The sequence below is a fragment of the Amphiprion ocellaris genome, chromosome 24, assembly GCF_022539595.1.
Source record: "Amphiprion ocellaris isolate individual 3 ecotype Okinawa chromosome 24, ASM2253959v1, whole genome shotgun sequence".
In the NCBI taxonomy this organism is placed as follows: domain Eukaryota; kingdom Metazoa; phylum Chordata; class Actinopteri; family Pomacentridae; genus Amphiprion; species Amphiprion ocellaris.
In genome coordinates this window covers 18,531,480-18,549,364 of record NC_072789.1, presented here as the reverse complement: position 1 = coordinate 18,549,364, position 17,885 = coordinate 18,531,480, and the positions used below count along the sequence as shown (strand labels likewise).

Genomic DNA, 17,885 nt, shown 5'->3' with positions numbered 1-17,885 from the left:
TATTTTAAGTTGACTTTAATTCATCTATTTTAAACAACATTAAAAAATAACAGTTTCCACGAATCAGCAGCGTTTTATTGTTGCACAAAAAGGAAATAAAATACAAATACAGTCACTTATTAGCAAAATAAAATACACTAAACATTTCTGTATATTTTATTGTGTAGCGCAGCTTCCGGTCCACCCGTATAAAGTGCTGTAACTTGGCGGAAGTGCTCCTCCTCCATAATAAAAGCCTCCGAGCTCCGTTACTGCGGTGTCGGTTCGTGCTGCTTTCACGGACCTGCGGCTCACCTCAGCGAACCAGAACCGGAACCAGAACCGGAACCGGAGCTGCTGGAGGACCGCGGACCACGGACCAGGGAGCGGACCGACCGCTGGACCGACGCCGCGGTGAACGTCTCCTCCTCCGGCCACAGCGGAGAGCAGCGTCCGCCTGGAGCTCCGGTGGAGGCGGCTAACTGCAGCTAGCTGGACCCACCGGGACCGGAACCGAGCGGGTTCTGGACCGGAGCAGACCGGGTTCTGGACCGTGTCTTTGTGTCGTCGGTAGACCGACTGAACCGACCAGAACGGGAGAGGGTTTATTCGGTGTTTTTTTTATTCTCCGGGTCGGGACCGGGACCTGCGAGGAGTTCGGGTTCCGGTAAATCCTCTAGAGGACCAGACATGAGGCCCGGACGGGACCCGGGACCCGCAGAAACCCGTTTCTAGCCTCGAACCCGGTTTGTCGCGGATCGTTGGGCCTCCGGTTCCGGTTCCTCCAGGACCATGGGCACCCAGGGACCGGGCCGGAAGAGGATCCCGAACCGGGACAAGCTGACGGCGGAGGACGACGCTCTGAACCAGATCGCCAGAGAGGTGAGGATCGATAATTATTGATCCGATTATCGGTTCGGGTCACCTTTAAATGGACCCGGAAACTTCAGACCCGGAACCTTCAGAACCAGACAATTAATCAAGAACTAAAATATTTAATAAGTTACTTATTTTTTAAAATTAATTAAATTAAATAATTTAAATGATTAAAAACACAAATAAAGAGAAAAATAGAAAAATAGAAAATACATAAAAATGAGCAGAAATAAAATGATAAATAAAAAATATAGAAAGTTTTTATTAATTTATTGGATTTATTTTTATTCATTATAATTATTTTTACATTAATTTGGTATTTTTAGTATTTTTTTATTTTATTTAATTTTTTTAAAATTTTATTTTGAATATTATAAATATCTAAGTTAAATTGTATCAGAATTTTTTTAATCACACTTGAATTTATCAAACTTTATTTTTCTTTAGTTTAGCTTAATTTCAGATCTTTTATTTATTTATATTTATAGACTTTAATTCAAAACTCAGTTTATTGATTATATAATAATTATAATATATTATTAGAATTCTATTGATTATAGATTCTGGTTCAGTCTGAAGTGAAACACGTCCAGTGTGTTATTGTGTGTTATAGTGTGTATATTTTGTGTTATTGTGCGTCTGTGACCTCCATCCATCCCTTAATCCTCATTAATCTGCAGCCAAAACACGCTGACTGACACAGATCTGATCTTCATCTTCATCATCATCATCAGATTTAACAAAGAACTGAAACCCAGTTAATCTGATTATTAGACAGAAAAATACTATTTAAATAAAAGTAAAACTCTAAATAATAAACAGGAACTCAGATTTTATTCCAACATCCCAAACATAAATAATAAAATACTTCTAAAAATCACACAAAGCTTTAAAAGTGGATCATTAATGTAAAAATAACAGAATAAAGTTTACAAAAAAAATCTGCAAAATCCAAAAATGTGATCCAAAAATCCAAAAATGATCCAAAATCCAAAAATAAAAAATATTTTTTCTCTTTTAGATTTTTTTGAAAACATTTTTTAATTTTTACACAAATATTTGACGTCATTCTAACGTTGCAAAGATAAATAATAAATTATTTTAAAAAGTTTATGTCAGAAAATCTAGAACCAAATATACAAAATAAGAAATTATATATTTCTTGTTTAATTTATTTAAAAACAACATTTAGCTGTTTTTTATTTTTTATCTTTTGAGGTTTAACTTTTAACAAAAATATTTTTGTGGAACTTTATTGTAACGTTCCAAAGATAAATAATATTAAATGACAAAAATAAACCCCACAAAGTTTTAAAGTGTTTATAATTTATATGTTTATTGTTTATCAATAGAATTAAATAAACAAAATAAAACTATTTAAAGCTGTCAATAAAACCATTTTTGCTCTTTTTAATTTATTTTTTATTTTTTCACAAAAATATTTGAAGGTTTAATATTTTATTAAATTAAATAAATGTATTCAATAATATTTTATTGGTAAAATAAATCTAGCTTATAAAAAAAATTACAAATATTTATAAATATATAAAAATAAAGAATCATTAAGTTGAGATTTTATTTCATTTAATAAAAATAAATATTTAAACCATAATTCTGACATTTTAATATTAAACTAAAGTCACAATAAATTAAACACAAAGTTCTGAAATTATTAAATTATTTTCTAAAAACCTGGAAGCGGTCAGACAAAATGAGAAAAGTATAAAATAAAGATAATGAAGATGGAAATAAGTTATTTTTCACTTTATGAAAAAACTCAAAAATAAAGATGTTCTGAAGACAAACAAAATTAATTCATAAAGAAATTGTAGTACAGTTGAACCAAAATGTAAAAGACTACTCAATTAAAAATACAGAATAAAAAAATAATAAATTAAATCTAAATTAAATAAACTGGAATGAACCATTTTAAAAATTATAAAAATACTTTTATAAACGCAGCTGAAAAAATAAAAAACTATAAAACATAAATAAAAGCACGTTGAGCAGCTTTTTGTTTTAAAAATGGCTTTATCTTTTTATATTTTCTAAAGTTTGTCTCTAAGGTGTCTCCAGGTGAGTCTCAGGTATTCGGGTGTGTCTCTGGTTGTCATGGCGACAGAGGTGTGTCAGCCGGAGCGTCCACATTCCTGCTGCTCAGACAAACAGACGTCCTCATGAGAACATCTGATCACATTTATAAATAAATCTGTAGTTTTATTCTAATCAGTGTTTTAGTTTCACTTATAGTTAATAAAACGAAATACAATAAATTTTAAAAAAATAAGAGATATTAAAGATTTTATTCCAGTTTCACTTATTTTTCATGTCTTCTCATTCTGATAGATTAAATTTATTTTTATTATTTTTGTTTTTTTAATTAATTTAATTAAACATTGATTGAATGTATTAAGATTATGCACCTTGAAAACTATAAATTCTAAGTTTAAAGAAAATAAAAAAGACTAAAACATGAAACTTAAAGCTAAACGCCTGTTAAAAATCTATTTTTAAATATATTAATTAAATATCTACTTTTAAATACAATAATAATTAAATATCTGTTTTTGAATAATAATAAAAAAATCCAATTTTAAGTATAATAATAATAATAATAATAATAATAATAATAATAATAATAATAATAATAATAATAATTAAAGATATATTTTTAAATATAATAAGAATTACATATAATTTTTTAATATAATTATTAATTGTCATTTTTAAATATAATAGTTACATGTCTGTTTTTAAATATAAGAATAATTAAATAAATGTTTTTAATTTTTATTTTTGTTTTCGAAGTCTATTTTTACTAATTAAATGTAATAAATTTATTTGACAGATAAATTAAATATTAAAGGTTGAAATGTTTTTAATTCAACATTAACAGTAAATTCACATATTCTGATGATATTGATGATATTGATGTTATTGATGGTATTAATGTTATTGATCATATATTGATTGTGTTGATTATATTGATCGTATATTGATCGATGTTTTCAGGCCGAGGCCAGGTTGGCGGCGAAGCGAGCAGCGAGAGCCGAAGCTCGGGAAATCAGAATGAAGGAACTGGAGCGACAGCAGAAGGAGGTGAGCTCTGATTGGTCCTCAGCAGCCACCGTCTGATTTGCTGCTGAGTCACTCCCACGTTTTCATCCTTTCAAAATAAAATATGTTGATTATTTGGATCAATAAAGACGATCAACACGGTGGAGATCAATAAGAACAGCTCAGCATTTTTGGGCTGAACCTGTATGAGGTCAGAAGTCACCTGTATGAAGTCAGAGGTCACCTGTGTGATGTCAGAGGTCACCTGTGTGATGTCAGAGGTCACCTGTATGAGGTCAGAGGTCATCTGGATGAGGTCAGAGTGTGTTGTTCCTCAGGGTGGATGTTTCTGTTGACCTGTTCAGGTGAGTCTCATTAAAATCTTTAAAAAAAACAGCTCAGACAGTAAACAGACAGTTTGAGTTTGACCATAAAAGGTTGTTGTTCTGTTGACTGAAAAACGTGTTTGTTGTGGGTTCGGTTTTACGATGACTGAATATATATATATATATATATATATATATATATATATATATATATATATATATATATATATATATATATATATATATATATATATACGACTCCCTCTGCTGGTCTCCTACAGTAACTAGAACCTTCAGCTCTGATTGTTCCTTAGTTTCCTCTGATGGTTTCTCAGTTGACTCTGATGGTTCCTTAGTTTCCTCTGATGGTTCCTTAGTTTGCTCTGATGGTTCCTCAGTTTCCTCAAATGGTTCCTTAGTTTCCTCTGATGGTTCCTCAGTTTCCTCAAATTGTTCCTTAGTTTCCTCTGATGGTTCCTCAGTTTCCTCAAATGGTTCCTTAGTTTCCTCTGATGGTTCCTTAGTTTCCTCTGATGGTTCCTTAGTTTCCTCTGATGGTTCCTTAGTTTCCTCTGATGGTTCCTTAGTTTCCTCTGATGGTTCCTTAGTTTCCTCTGATGGTTCTTTAGTCAACTACAGTTGCTGACTCTGTTTCCTCTCCTTCCTCCTGCAGCTCTTTCACTCTCACAAGGTAACAAACTACCTAACTAGCTAACGAGCTAACTCCTCCATTCCACCTTAAATCTGCTTTCCTGTAGCTCTGAGGCTAACGTGTCGTCTCCTCCACAGAAGTATTATGGTCTGGATAATAAATGGGGCCACATTGAGCAGTGGATGGTAGGAACCTCAGCTGACCCACGGAAACCTCTCAGATAATAAAATATAAATATATTACTGCAGTACTCCCAGTCGTCCTATATATATATATATATATATATATATATATATATGACTCCCTCTGCTGGTCTCCTACAGTAACTAGAACCTTCAGCTCTGATTGTTCCTTAGTTTCCTCTGATGGTTTCTCAGTTGACTCTGATGGTTCCTTAGTTTCCTCTGATGGTTCCTTAGTTTGCTCTGATGGTTCCTCAGTTTCCTCAAATGGTTCCTTAGTTTCCTCTGATGGTTCCTCAGTTTCCTCAAATTGTTCCTTAGTTTCCTCTGATGGTTCCTCAGTTTCCTCAAATGGTTCCTTAGTTTCCTCTGATGGTTCCTTAGTTTCCTCTGATGGTTCCTTAGTTTCCTCTGATGGTTCCTTAGTTTCCTCTGATGGTTCCTTAGTTTCCTCTGATGGTTCTTTAGTCAACTACAGTTGCTGACTCTGTTTCCTCTCCTTCCTCCTGCAGCTCTTTCACTCTCACAAGGTAACAAACTACCTAACTAGCTAACGAGCTAACTCCTCCATTCCACCTTAAATCTGCTTTCCTGTAGCTCTGAGGCTAACGTGTCGTCTCCTCCACAGAAGTATTATGGTCTGGATAATAAATGGGGCCACATTGAGCAGTGGATGGTAGGAACCTCAGCTGACCCACGGAAACCTCTCAGATAATAAAATATAAATATATTACTGCAGTACTCCCAGTCGTCCCAGTACCCCAGTACTCAAGTACTGCCAGTACTCCAAGTACTGCCAGTACTCCAAGTACTGCCAGTACTCCAAGTACTGCCAGTACTCCAAGTACTCCAGTGCTCCCAGTACTCCCAGTACTCCAGTACTCCCAGTACTCCCAGTACTCCCAGTACTCCCAGTACTCCAGGGATGTGACCAGTTAAACCAGGAGTTTGGAGGTTTTCGTGTGTCGGCAGCTTGCTGTTGTTGTTGTTGTTGTTGTTTGTTCTGCATGCGCTCAGACGGGATTAGCTGCTTGTTTAATCCGTCTGGTAGATTCTAATTACCATCCTCCCAGTTACAGTTACTGTTATAGTTACAGTTACAGTTATAGTTGTAGTTACAGTTATAGTTATAGTTACAGTTACTTCTGCATGTCTGCTTCACAGCTGCTGCACGTCCGTTTATTTATGGATTCATATTGTTTATTTTTATTTATTGTTGTTTTTGCTACTTATTTTTTATTTTAGTTTCTCTTTTGTTTATGACAATTTTTAGGGTTAGGGTTAGGGTTAGTTTTTATCTTTCAAAAGTTTTTATCTTTCATTATTAATGTTTATTTTTGAATTCAATTAGTACATTATTATTACTATTATTATTTTTATTATTGTTTATAATAAATCAATATTGTTATTTTTAAAATTATCAATTAGTATGATCTATTTTTATTCTGTTTATTAGTTTTTCTTTTTTGCAGTATTCAGTTGATGATCATGTTTTAAATAAAACATTTTTATTTTGCTTCTCAGTATTATTATTTTTTATTGTTGTGTTTTTATCTAGTTTTATTATTTTATATTTTTTATCTGTTCTCAGTTTGCTGCCTGTTTCGGTTCAGACTTTATTTTCCCTCAGCATGTCTGGCAGGTTGCTGTACGCTGTGTTTCCTCCCTGATCGCCGTCTGTCAGGCTGCATGCTGCTGTTTCAGTTGCAGCTCTTTAACTCCTGATTAACTCCCTGTCTTCTCTCCTCCTTCTCCTTCTTCTTCTCTCCTTCTTTCTTCTTCTCCTTCATGGCCTTTAGGAGGACAGTGAGCGGTATTCTCGCCACTCACGGAGACATGCTTCGGTCTGTACCTTCTTCTTCTTCTTTGTTAAGGAGACGTCAGGTGTTTCTGTTTTACCTCTGCTGACCTCCAGGTGTTCACAGCCTCAGTTATTCTACCTGAACTCACCTGTTGTGTCTCTCTGCAGGTGTCAGACGATGAGGAGAGGATGTCTGTGGGGAGTCGAGGCAGCCTGAGGGTGAGTGTTAGCACTGCTAGCACCATTAGAATTGTTAGCATTGTTAGAACTGTTAGCCCCCCCACCTTATCTCGGTGGAGGGGTTTGAGTGTCTCTGTAATCCTGGGAGCTCTGTTGTCCGGGGCATTAGCTCCTGTAGGGTCTCTCAAGGCAAACTGGTCCTGGGGGAGGGACCAGACTGAGAGCGATTCAGAAAACCCTGATGAAATCACAGCAAGGAGAAGCCACCACTTCTCCTGGGTTAGGGATACTGGGGCCTTCCACTGGAGCCAGGCCTGGGGGTGGAGCTCGACAGAGAGCACCTGGTGGATCTCAGTCAGGCACAACAGCCTGAAGAAGTAACATGGGGCCACCGCCCAGTAGAACCATCACCTGCAGGGCTGGAAATCAGGGTTGACTGCTATGTCCACCAGGCAGTAGGCAGGAGCGGGCGCCTGGGCGCACCACCCCCTGGTGGTGTAGACTAGCTCTGGGGATGTGGAATATCACCTCACTGGGGGGAAGGAACCTGAGCTGGTGGAGGTGGAGCGATACCGGCTAGATATAGTTGAGCTCACCTCCACACACAGCAAGAGTTCTGGAACCAGAATCCTGGAGAGGGGTTGGACTCTCTCCTTTTCTGGAGTTGCCCAGGGTGAGAGATGGCCGAATGTCTCGGACATTCAGGTAATACGGATTCCATCCTGGTCGTGGAAGGGTGGATCAGATCTTTACTCTTGTGGAGCTGCTGAGAGGGTCATGGGAGTTCCATCTGCCAGTCCATATGTGTTCTGTGGATCTGGAGAAGGTCTACGACTGTGTCCCCTGAGGGGTTCAGTGGGGGGTACTGAGGGAGTATGGGGTACTGAGGGACTATGGGGTACTGAGGGAGTATGGGGTACTGAGGGAGTATGGAGTACCAGGCTCTCTGATACAAGCCATTGGGTCCCTGTACAACCAAAGTGAGAGTTGTGTCCACATACTCAGCACAAAGTCAGACTAGTTTCCAGTCGGTGTTGGACTCCTCCAGGGCTGCCCCTTGTCTCTGATCCTGTTTGCGTTCTTCATGGACAGGATCTCCAGGTGCAGCCGGGGTGAGGAGGGTGTCTGGTTTGGGGACCTCAGGATCACATCTCTGCTTTTTGCAGATGATGTGGTTCTGTTGGTTCCTCAGACCTTCAGCAGCACTGGAGTGGTTTGCAGCTGAGTGTGAAGCGGTGGGGATGAGGATCAGAATCTCCAAGTCCAAGGTCATGGTTCTCTGCCAGAAACCGGTGGATTGTTCCCTCTGGGTTGGGGGGGGGGAGTTGCTTCCTCAAGTGAAGAAGTTCAAGTATCTCAGGATCTTGTTCAGGAGTGATGGGAAAATGGAGCTAGAGATGGACAGGAGGATTGGTGCAGCGTCAGCAGTAATGAAGGCGTTGTACCGAACCGTTGTGGTGAAGAGGGAACTGAGCCTCAAGGAGAAGCTCTCAGTTTACCGTCCATCTATGTTCCAACCCTCACCTATGGTCATGAGAACTCAGATTTTATTCCAACATCCCAAACATAAATAATAAAATACTTCTAAAAATCACACAAAGCTTTAAAAGTGGATCATTAATGTAAAAATAACAGAATAAAGTTTACAAAAAAAATCTGCAAAATCCAAAAATGTGATCCAAAAATCCAAAAATGATCCAAAATCCAAAAATAAAAAATATTTTTCTCTTTTAGATTTTTTTGAAAACATTTTTCAATTTTTACACAAATATTTGACGTCATTCTAATGTTGCAAAGATAAATAATAAATTATTAAAAAAAGTTTGTCAGAAAATCTAGAACCAAATATACAAAATAAGAAATTATAAATTTCTTGTTTAATTTATTTAAAAACAACATTTAGCTGTTTTTTATTTTTTATCTTTTGAGGTTTAACTTTTAACAAAAATATTTTTGTGGAACTTTATTGTAACGTTCCAAAGATAAATAATATTAAATGACAAAAATAAACCCCACAAAGTTTTAAAAAGTGTTTATAATTTGTATGTTTATTGTTTATCAATAGAATTAAATAAACAAAATAAAACTATTTAAAGCTGTCAATAAAACCATTTTTGCTCTTTTTAATTTATTTTTTATTTTTTCACAAAAATATTTGAAGGTTTAATATTTTATTAAATTAAATAAATGTATTCAATAATATTTTATTGGTAAAATAAATCTAGCTTATAAAAAAAATTACAAATATTTATAAATATATAAAAATAAAGAATCATTAAGTTGAGATTTTATTTCATTTAATAAAAATAAATATTTAAACCATAATTCTGACATTTTAATATTAAACTAAAGTCACAATAAATTAAACACAAAGTTCTGAAATTATTAAATTATTTTCTAAAAACCTGGAAGCGGTCAGACAAAATGAGAAAAGTATAAAATAAAGATAATGAAGATGGAAATAAGTTATTTTTCACTTTATGAAAAAACTCAAAAATAAAGACGTTCTGAAGACAAACAAAATTAATTCATAAAGAAATTGTAGTACAGTTGAACCAAAATGTAAAAGACTACTCAATTAAAAATACAGAATAAAAAAATAATAAATTAAATCTAAATTAAATAAACTGGAATGAACCATTTTAAAAATTATAAAAATACTTTTATAAACGCAGCTGAAAAAATAAAAAACTATAAAACATAAATAAAAGCACGTTGAGCAGCTTTTTGTTTTTAAAATGGCTTTATCTTTTTATATTTTCTAAAGTTTGTCTCTAAGGCGTCTCCAGGTGAGCTCTGGATAGTGACCCAAAGAATGAGATCGTGGATCCAAGCGTCTGAAATGAGCTTCCTCCGTAGGGTGTCTGGACTCAGCCTTAGAGATAGGGGGAGAAGCTCAGACATCTGGAGGGAGCTCGGAGTAGAGCTGCTGATCCTTCACCTCTGAGGTGGTTTGGACATCTGATTCAGATCCTCCAGGGAGACTTCCTTTGGAGGTTTTCTGATCACATCCTCCTGGGAGGAGACCCCGAGGTAGACCCAGAACCTTCTGGAGGGATTATGTATCTCATCTGGCCTGGGAACGCCTCGGGATCCTCCAGGAAGAGCTGGAAAGTGTTGCTGGGAGGAGGAACGTCTGGAATGACCTGCTTCATCTGCTGCCTCCACGACCTGACCACGGATAAGAGGAAGAAAATGGATGGATGGATGGATGATGGATGATGGATGGATGTATGGAAGTATGGATGTATGGATGAATGGATGGATGGATGGAGAACTTTTAGCATTAGTGCCACTTTTAACATTGCTACCTGAAATAACCCTATTTTACTGTGAAACTGGTGCTGCAGTTTAAAGCAGTGATCAGAGATCACTGGTCAATAGCAGCAATAGAACTGATCGATCAATTTGGAGCCAGTTAATCAGTATTGATCAGTTCTCTTCTGTTTTCTCTAATTTCTATGATCAGATTCTTTATTGATTAGACAGAGACTATTTCCAGTTGATTATCAGTTTTCTGTTGAGGAATTAGAAACAGATAAAAACTAACATGACTTACTGTTTTCTTCTTCTGTTTCTTCCTCCTCCCCCTCCTCTTCTTTTCCTCTCCTACTCCTCCTCCACCCTCTCCTCCCCTCTCCTCACCCAGCCTTCAGACTACAGTGGTTTTTTGGGCTCCAGCTCTCGGGCCTCCTCCAGGGCGAGTTCTGCTCGTGCTAGCCCAGTGGTGAGCTCTGTTTTCTGGGTGTGTGTGTGCCGGTGTCCCCCTGTCTGCTCTGGAGGTTGTTTCAGTGTTTGTTGACCTGCAGCTGCTGTCCATAAAGTTTCCGTTCAGAGCACGGTGGCAGCATCACCATTGTCTCTGTGGTAACATAAGTTTGTGTTTGTGTGTTCAGGTGGAGGAGAGAACCGACAGAGACTTCCTGGAGAAGGTGAGTTTTTAATTCATCGGTGAGGTTTTTATTTTTAGGCATGTCTCTAATCATGTGACCTCCTCAGGGCTCCAGGACGGCGTCCACACTGTCCGCCGCCACGCTGGCCTCTCTGGGTGGAGCCTCGTCCCGCCGGGGCAGCTGCGACACATCATTCTCCGTGGAGACCGAAGCATCCATCAGGGACATGAAGGACTCGCTGGCCGAGACAGAGGAGAAGTACCGGAAGGCCATGGTGTCCAACGCCCAGCTGCACAACGACAAGTCCACCCTCATGTACCAGGTGGAGGCGCTGAGGGAGGAGCTCAGCGACATGGAGGAGCTGCTGTGGGAAGCTCGCCGTCGCCACGACGACCGCACCAAGGTGAAATCATTAAACGAGATACCGGATATTAATCAGTGGTCTGTACAGTTGTCGGTAGGTCTATTCTAGAACTTTCTCCAGTTGTCGGTAGGTCTACTTTAGAAATTTCTCCAGTTGTCAGTAGATCTACTCGAGATACTTTCTACAGGGGACGTTCTCCTTTCCTACTTCCAGTCTTTAACTTTAGTCTCACTGAGAACATTCCAGGTCATTGACGTCCATAGAGGTGGGTCCAGATTAATCTCTTTTTTTTAACTTTCTCCATCATTTCTGAGCCTCAGAACGTCATCAGTCCAGCAGATAGAACCATGACATCTTAGGAGGAGAAACACATTTGAGTTCTGGGAAAAATTGCAACTAATGTAACTAAAAAAGCTGGAAAATTACCACAAAAAGAGGCCAAATCACCAAAAAAAAGGTCCAGATTTACCACAAAAAGGGCCACCAAAACTACCACTGAAAGGGCCAAAACTACCACAAAATTCTGAACAGTAACAACAAAAACACGTAAAGTTTCTACAGAAAGAGTCAGAGTCGGCTCATTAAAAGACAGAATTCCAACATGAAGACACAAAATTGCAACAGAAACACAACCAGGTCCAGACATGATGGAAAACGTGATAAATCTGGACCTATATAAATATTCGTAGTGTAGTTTCTGCAGTATAAAGTGCTAATGTGGTCGTATTTGTTGTGTTTTCAGGAGTTTGAGCACGAGCGTCAAAATCACAGCGTTCTGCAGTTCCAGTTCAAAGAAATGAAAGAAACTCTGAGACAAAGTGAAGAACTGCTGACGGTCAGTGAATACACAGTAAATACACACTGGATACACAGTGGACACACACTGGATACACACTGTACATACACTGTACACACACTGGAAACACACTTGACACACACTGTATACACACTGTACACACACTGGATACACACTGAATACACACTGGATACACACTGGATACATACTGTACACACACTGGATACACACTGAATACACACTGGATACACACTGGATACATACTGTACACACACTGGATACACACTGTACACACACTGGATACACAGTAAATACACACTGGATACACACTGGATACACACTGTACACACACTGGATACACAGTAAATACACACTGAATACACACTGGATACACACTGGATACATACTGTACACACACTGGTTACACACTGTACACACACTGGATACACAGTAAATACACACTGGATACACACTGGATACACACTGAATACACACTGTACACACACTGAATACACACTGAATACACACTGGATACACACTGTACACACACTGGATACACACTGTACACACACTGGATACACACTGTACACACACTGGATACACACTGGATACACACTGAATACACTGTACACACACACACTGTACACACACTGGATACACACATTGGATACACACTGAATACACACTGTATACACACTGTACACACACTGAATACACACTGGACACACACTGGACACACACTGGACACACACTGGATACACTGTATAAAAATGTGTCAACAGTGAATTAAAATAAGACACTCAGAAACTTCTCGGGGTTCAGAGGTTGAGTTTAGTTCCTACTAACACTGACTGCGCTTCTTCTTCCTGCTTCTCATTCTTCTGCACTTTTCTTTCCTTTTTCCTACTGGTCTCTGCTGGTCTCTCCTGGTATCTCCTGGTCCCTCTGGTCTCTACTGGTCTCTCCTGGTCTCTGCTGGTCTCTCCTGGTCTCTACTGGTCAGGAGGTCTCAGATCTGCGTCTGAAGAGCAGCAGCTACTGTCAGGAGGTTTTGGACCTCCAGGAGGCTCTACAGTGGAAGGAGAAGAAGATCTCGGTACAAAAATGAAACTAAAAGTTAATCTAAAGCTCCACCTCTGTTTTCTAACGTTTCACTTCCTGTTTCCTACTAACTCCTTCCTGTTTCCTTCCTGCTCTCCTCGGTCAGGCCTTAGAGCGGCAAACAGAAATCTCCGACATCGTTCGGATCGAACGCGACCGACTCAGAGACGACGTGGTCCGACTGAGAGATTTACTGAAGGTATCCAGATGACGGCCGACCAACAAACTGAAGTTCTAGTTGTTCACTGTTCAGACGGAAAAAGAAAGAAGTTCTTTTTTTATGGTTCAGACTGAAAAAGAAAAAGACAAAACTTTTTTTTGTTCTCTGTTTTTACCTAGAAAGGCAAAATGTTTTTCTTCTCTGTCCTGAACCCGCTGATTTGTCGACTTCCTCCCGAACAGAAACACGGAGTTGTTGTTTCTCCGGACGTCACCACCAATGGGGATGCAGGACGAGGCGGGTCTGAGGATGACATAAGCGTGGACGCTGCCACTCGATTGGCCCAGGAGGCGCCTCACAGTGGCAGAGAGAGCATGCTGGGTAGGATTAGAGCCGTTTACTACTACTACTCACTGATTCATAACAGTGAAAACATGGATAAATAAATAAGATCATTGGATCTTCAGTCCCAGTTTTGATTCTTCAGACACTTTGTCCCTTTATCCTGATCCTGATCCTGATCTTGATCCTGATCCTGAAGTTCCTGATGATGTCGTTCTTCTCTCCTGTTTCAGAGCTCAGACTGAAGAAGCTGTTTGAAGAACGAGAGAGTTTACAGGACCAGGTGGGACCAGGAAGCCATTGGTTACCAATAAATAACTGTTCCAGGATCTGCTGCTGAATAATTATGTTTTTGTGAACAGGTGAGGCTGCTAAAGTCTCAACTGGACCAGAAGAATGGGACCGACGGAGTCCAGAACCCAGAGGGGGGTCTGGAGAACGGGATGGACGCTCACCTGCTGGACCTGCAGAGTCAGTGGTCCTTTAAACTTCATAAACTGTTCTATGTTTAGGTTTCAGGGTTCAGAGGGTTTATTATTCAGTTTCAGTCACAGTAAATAAATGGACTTCCTGTTTGTTGCCTTTGTTCTCCTAAGAACAACCAATAATCGTTTCCTCTGTTGTCGTGATTTTGTTGTATTTTCTGCAGGAGACGCCAACAGACAGATCAGCGATCTCAAGTTCAAACTGGTGAAGTCTGAGCAGGAAGTCACCACTCTGGAACAAAATGTAAGTCTTTGTGTTTTCAGTCAGTAATTTAGTTCAACGTGAAGGAAAATAAAACTGAATGAACCGATTTTCAACTTTAAACTATTCTCACAAACAGAACAGCATTGTCAGTGTTGGGTTTGACTCTTTTTGTTGTCGTTTGGTGTTGGGTTTCAGTGTTTTTGTGTCCATTTTGTGTTGAGTTTGAGTCTTTTTGTTGTCATTTTACATCTTTGTGTTAATTTTCTGTTGGGTTGGAGTCTTTTTGTGTTCATCCTCAACTTAAAATTATTCTCACGAACACAAGAGCATCATCGGCATACATAGACATTTCAGAATGAGTTTCGTGGGGAATGAAGTCTTTAACTTGCTGTTTATTTGTCCGTTTTAAAGTTTGTTTTTCTGTTTATTTGTTGGTCAGGAATCACAGCAGCTTCATAATTAGAGTTTAGAACCAAGAAATCTATCAGAAATATTGACAGAGAGGAACCGGTGTCATCGACGTATCAAGCTATTTCAGACATTTAGGTTTTATTTGTCAGTCTGTTCTTAGTTTCTGTAAATGACAACAGTTTTAGTTTGAAATGACATCAGGGTGAATGATCACTTCCTGTTTGAGCCGCTCTAAACAGCTGACTTTTACCTGCTCAGGTGATCCGGCTGGAGGGTCAGGTGAGTCGCTACAAGTCGGCCTCAGAGAATGCCGAGAAGATCGAAGACGAGCTGAAGGTGGAGAAGAGGAAGCTGCAAAGAGAGGTGAGAACGCCACCGCCTGGCAAAACCTCACGTTTGTCCTTTTATTACGTCCTTTTAAATAATTTTTCCATTATGTTAAAAATAATTGTTTTTTCAAATTAATTTTATTTGTCTAAAAGTTAATAATTATTACTTAAAGTCTTGAAAGAATCAGAATTAAACCTTTAATTATTACGTCTGGAATAATAAAATTAGTCTTTTCTCATTTTAACTGTATTTTAAAATATCTCTGTTATTTTTATTTTGTTTTTCAAAATCCTACACAATTATTTTTTGTTATTGTATTAATATTTTAATTTTTTATTTATTTTATTCGTTGTTTTCTTGAAATGAAAGCGTTTGAATGAACACTTTAATAAAAATATGAATAAAAACAAGTCAATAAATATCCTGAACTTTTCTCATTTTAAATATTATACTTTAAAATATCTATTATTCATATTCATTTATTTATTTTTCCAAATCTTACACAATTATTTCATTATTATTTCACACTTATTTTTGTTGAATTTCAATTTTGGCACTTACGTTCTTTTTAATCGTTTTTAAATTCATATAAAGTGTTTTAGTTTTATTTCTGATATATAAAGAATGAATAAATACTAAACCTTGAATTGTTACGTTTGGAAAAATGAAAAAGGTCTTTTCTCATTTTAAATATTGCACTTATTATTTTATTATTCTTTTATTTCCCAAATCCTAAAATATATATATAGATATTTTTATATTATTGTTGTTATTATTTATACTAATTATTATAGTTAATAATATTTTATGTAATAATTATTAATATTATTCATAGTAATTTATTATTAATCTATATTATTTATATTATTAATAATGATTTTACTAGTAAATTATATTTTTTTATGATTCCGTGTGAATTATTATTATTATTAATAATAATAATAATAATAATAATAATAATAATAATAATAATAATAATAATAATAATAATATCTGTATGGGCTGCAGCTGCGTTCCGCTCTGGATCGGATCGATGAGTTGGAACTCAATAACTCTCACCTGAACAAACGTCTGGAGAAGATGAAGGCCAATAGGAACGCTTTGCTGGCCCAGCAGTGAAGCTCCACCCTCAGCAGTGAAGCTCCTCCTCCTCCAGGTGGAGTCCTGTCATCTGCATGAAGCTCCGCCCACCGAGCGTTAAACATCCGCCTCATTGATTAGACCAGGATGTGAAGGTGGTGAGAACTAAAGAGATCAAATCTGAAGCTTTTTTGCACTTGATCAGAAACAAACCTTAAATGTAGCTGAACCTCCTGTTTTCTCCACATTACAGCTCATTTTTATTCAGATGTGAGCTGATATTTACTCTGTGGGCTGATGATTGTTTTTACTGCAACTTGTAGCAGATTTTAAAGCATGTTTTTTTCGTTGTGATGTGGAGGAAACAGGTTTCCATTGGTTTAGAGAACTAATGACATCACAGGAAGTGGTTTTAACAGTTTGTACGAAGCACTACGGTAGTAGTTCACCTGGTTTACCTGCTCAGGTGACCAGACAAGGTCCAACACTAACCGAGGAACTGAATGTGATGACTTACTCATGTTTTTCTTCCTGACGCTCAGATAACAAGCAAGCCCCGCCCACCTGGTCATACAGGTGAGCTAAGCCCCGCCCATCTGGCTTGCCCACTTGGGGGCTTCAGGTGAGGTAAGCCCCGCCCACCTAAAGCACCAGGTGAGGTAAAACCCGCCCACTTGGTGTTTCAGGTGAAGTCAAACAAACACTACATCTGCCTCATTAGCATCCATCTATGGGGACTCCAGTAATACCTCTTCTACTACACTGGGGGCGCTGCCTCCCCCAAAGACTGGATCAGACCAGAACAAACTGGATCAGACTGGAACAGGACAGATTTGACTGGATCGGACTGGAAAAAACTGGAACAATCCAGATCAGACTGGATCAGAATGAATCAATGTGGACCAAGCTGGACTAGACCTGACTGGTCCTGATGAAAGTGGACCAAGGAAATCAAACCAGATCAAACCAGATCTGACCAGCCAGACTGGTTTGATCTGGTCTGATCTGGTTTGATCCTGTTTTATTTAGTTTTGTTCAGATTAAACTGAATCAAACTGGATTAAACTGAATCAAACAGGATCAAACCAGATCAAACCGGATCTGACCCATCTGGATCCGACTGGCAGCAGTTTTGTTTTTTATTTTATTTTCTTCTCGGTGGTTTTAGTTTTGTCTCCTCAGTTTTTCTGTTTTCCTGTAGAAACTGTCGAGCCAATCAGCTCGTCCTGTTTTTAATATGATTTTTCATGGTTTGAGCTCTGGAGCCCCGCCCACTCCGCTGTGACATTCCTGTTCAGGTGACAGAGGAGGCATGGCCTCGTGGGCGGAGCCTGAATCAGGATCTTTATGTTGGTTTTTAGGACCCTTCATGGCACTCGGGATGTAAAAGCACCAGCTTGTAAAATGTCTGTAATCAATCAATTATCGCAGATCAATAAGTTTTATTGGTAAAAGCATCGAACTCTTAAAGTTGATGTTGTGAATGTACGAGACGCTGCAGAGCATCGATACGAAGCGATCGCACTGGAGGTCTGGGAACTTCTTTTATTTAATCGATCAGGATGTGGGGTATCAATCAATCAGTGATCGGTGAGGGTTATTGATCAGTGTGACGGGTCTTTGAAGCACTATAATAAACTCATGCAACATCTCACTGAGGAGTCT

General features: G+C 38.1%; 1 protein-coding gene across 11 annotated transcripts; it reads left to right on the top strand.

Moving 5' to 3' along the window:
- The first annotated feature begins 213 nt into the window (after positions 1-213).
- Positions 214-17,874, top strand: lrrfip1b (leucine rich repeat (in FLII) interacting protein 1b). Of its 11 annotated transcripts, none has more exons than XM_023293613.3 (18): positions 214-861; positions 3,868-3,954; positions 5,585-5,602; positions 5,701-5,748; positions 6,872-6,916; positions 7,042-7,092; positions 10,703-10,780; positions 10,950-10,985; positions 11,053-11,349; positions 12,053-12,145; positions 13,110-13,202; positions 13,314-13,406; positions 13,610-13,748; positions 13,943-13,992; positions 14,072-14,180; positions 14,359-14,438; positions 15,069-15,173; positions 16,149-17,874. In XM_023293613.3, exons 1-18 carry the CDS (start codon positions 772-774, stop codon positions 16,257-16,259), a joined length of 1,623 nt encoding a protein of 540 aa, XP_023149381.1. In that variant the 5' UTR covers positions 214-771; the 3' UTR covers positions 16,260-17,874. The 11 variants fall into 11 exon arrangements, with proteins under 11 accessions (XP_023149381.1, XP_054864290.1, XP_054864289.1 ...); XM_055008315.1 differs by lacking the exon at positions 5,585-5,602 and adding an exon at positions 4,912-4,929; XM_055008314.1 differs by lacking the exons at positions 5,585-5,602; positions 5,701-5,748 and adding exons at positions 4,912-4,929; positions 5,028-5,075.
- The last annotated feature ends 11 nt before the right edge of the window (positions 17,875-17,885 follow it).

Bases quoted from the DNA above. Each gene is read 5' to 3' on its own strand.
- lrrfip1b (XM_023293613.3), top strand. From the start codon at position 772: ATGGGCACCCAGGGACCGGGCCGGAAGAGGATCCCGAACCGGGACAAG. The intron at 5,749-6,871 runs GTAGGAACCTCA...CATGGCCTTTAG, and splicing joins GCCACATTGAGCAGTGGATG to GAGGACAGTGAGCGGTATTC. The intron at 14,439-15,068 runs GTAAGTCTTTGT...TTACCTGCTCAG, and splicing joins TCACCACTCTGGAACAAAAT to GTGATCCGGCTGGAGGGTCA.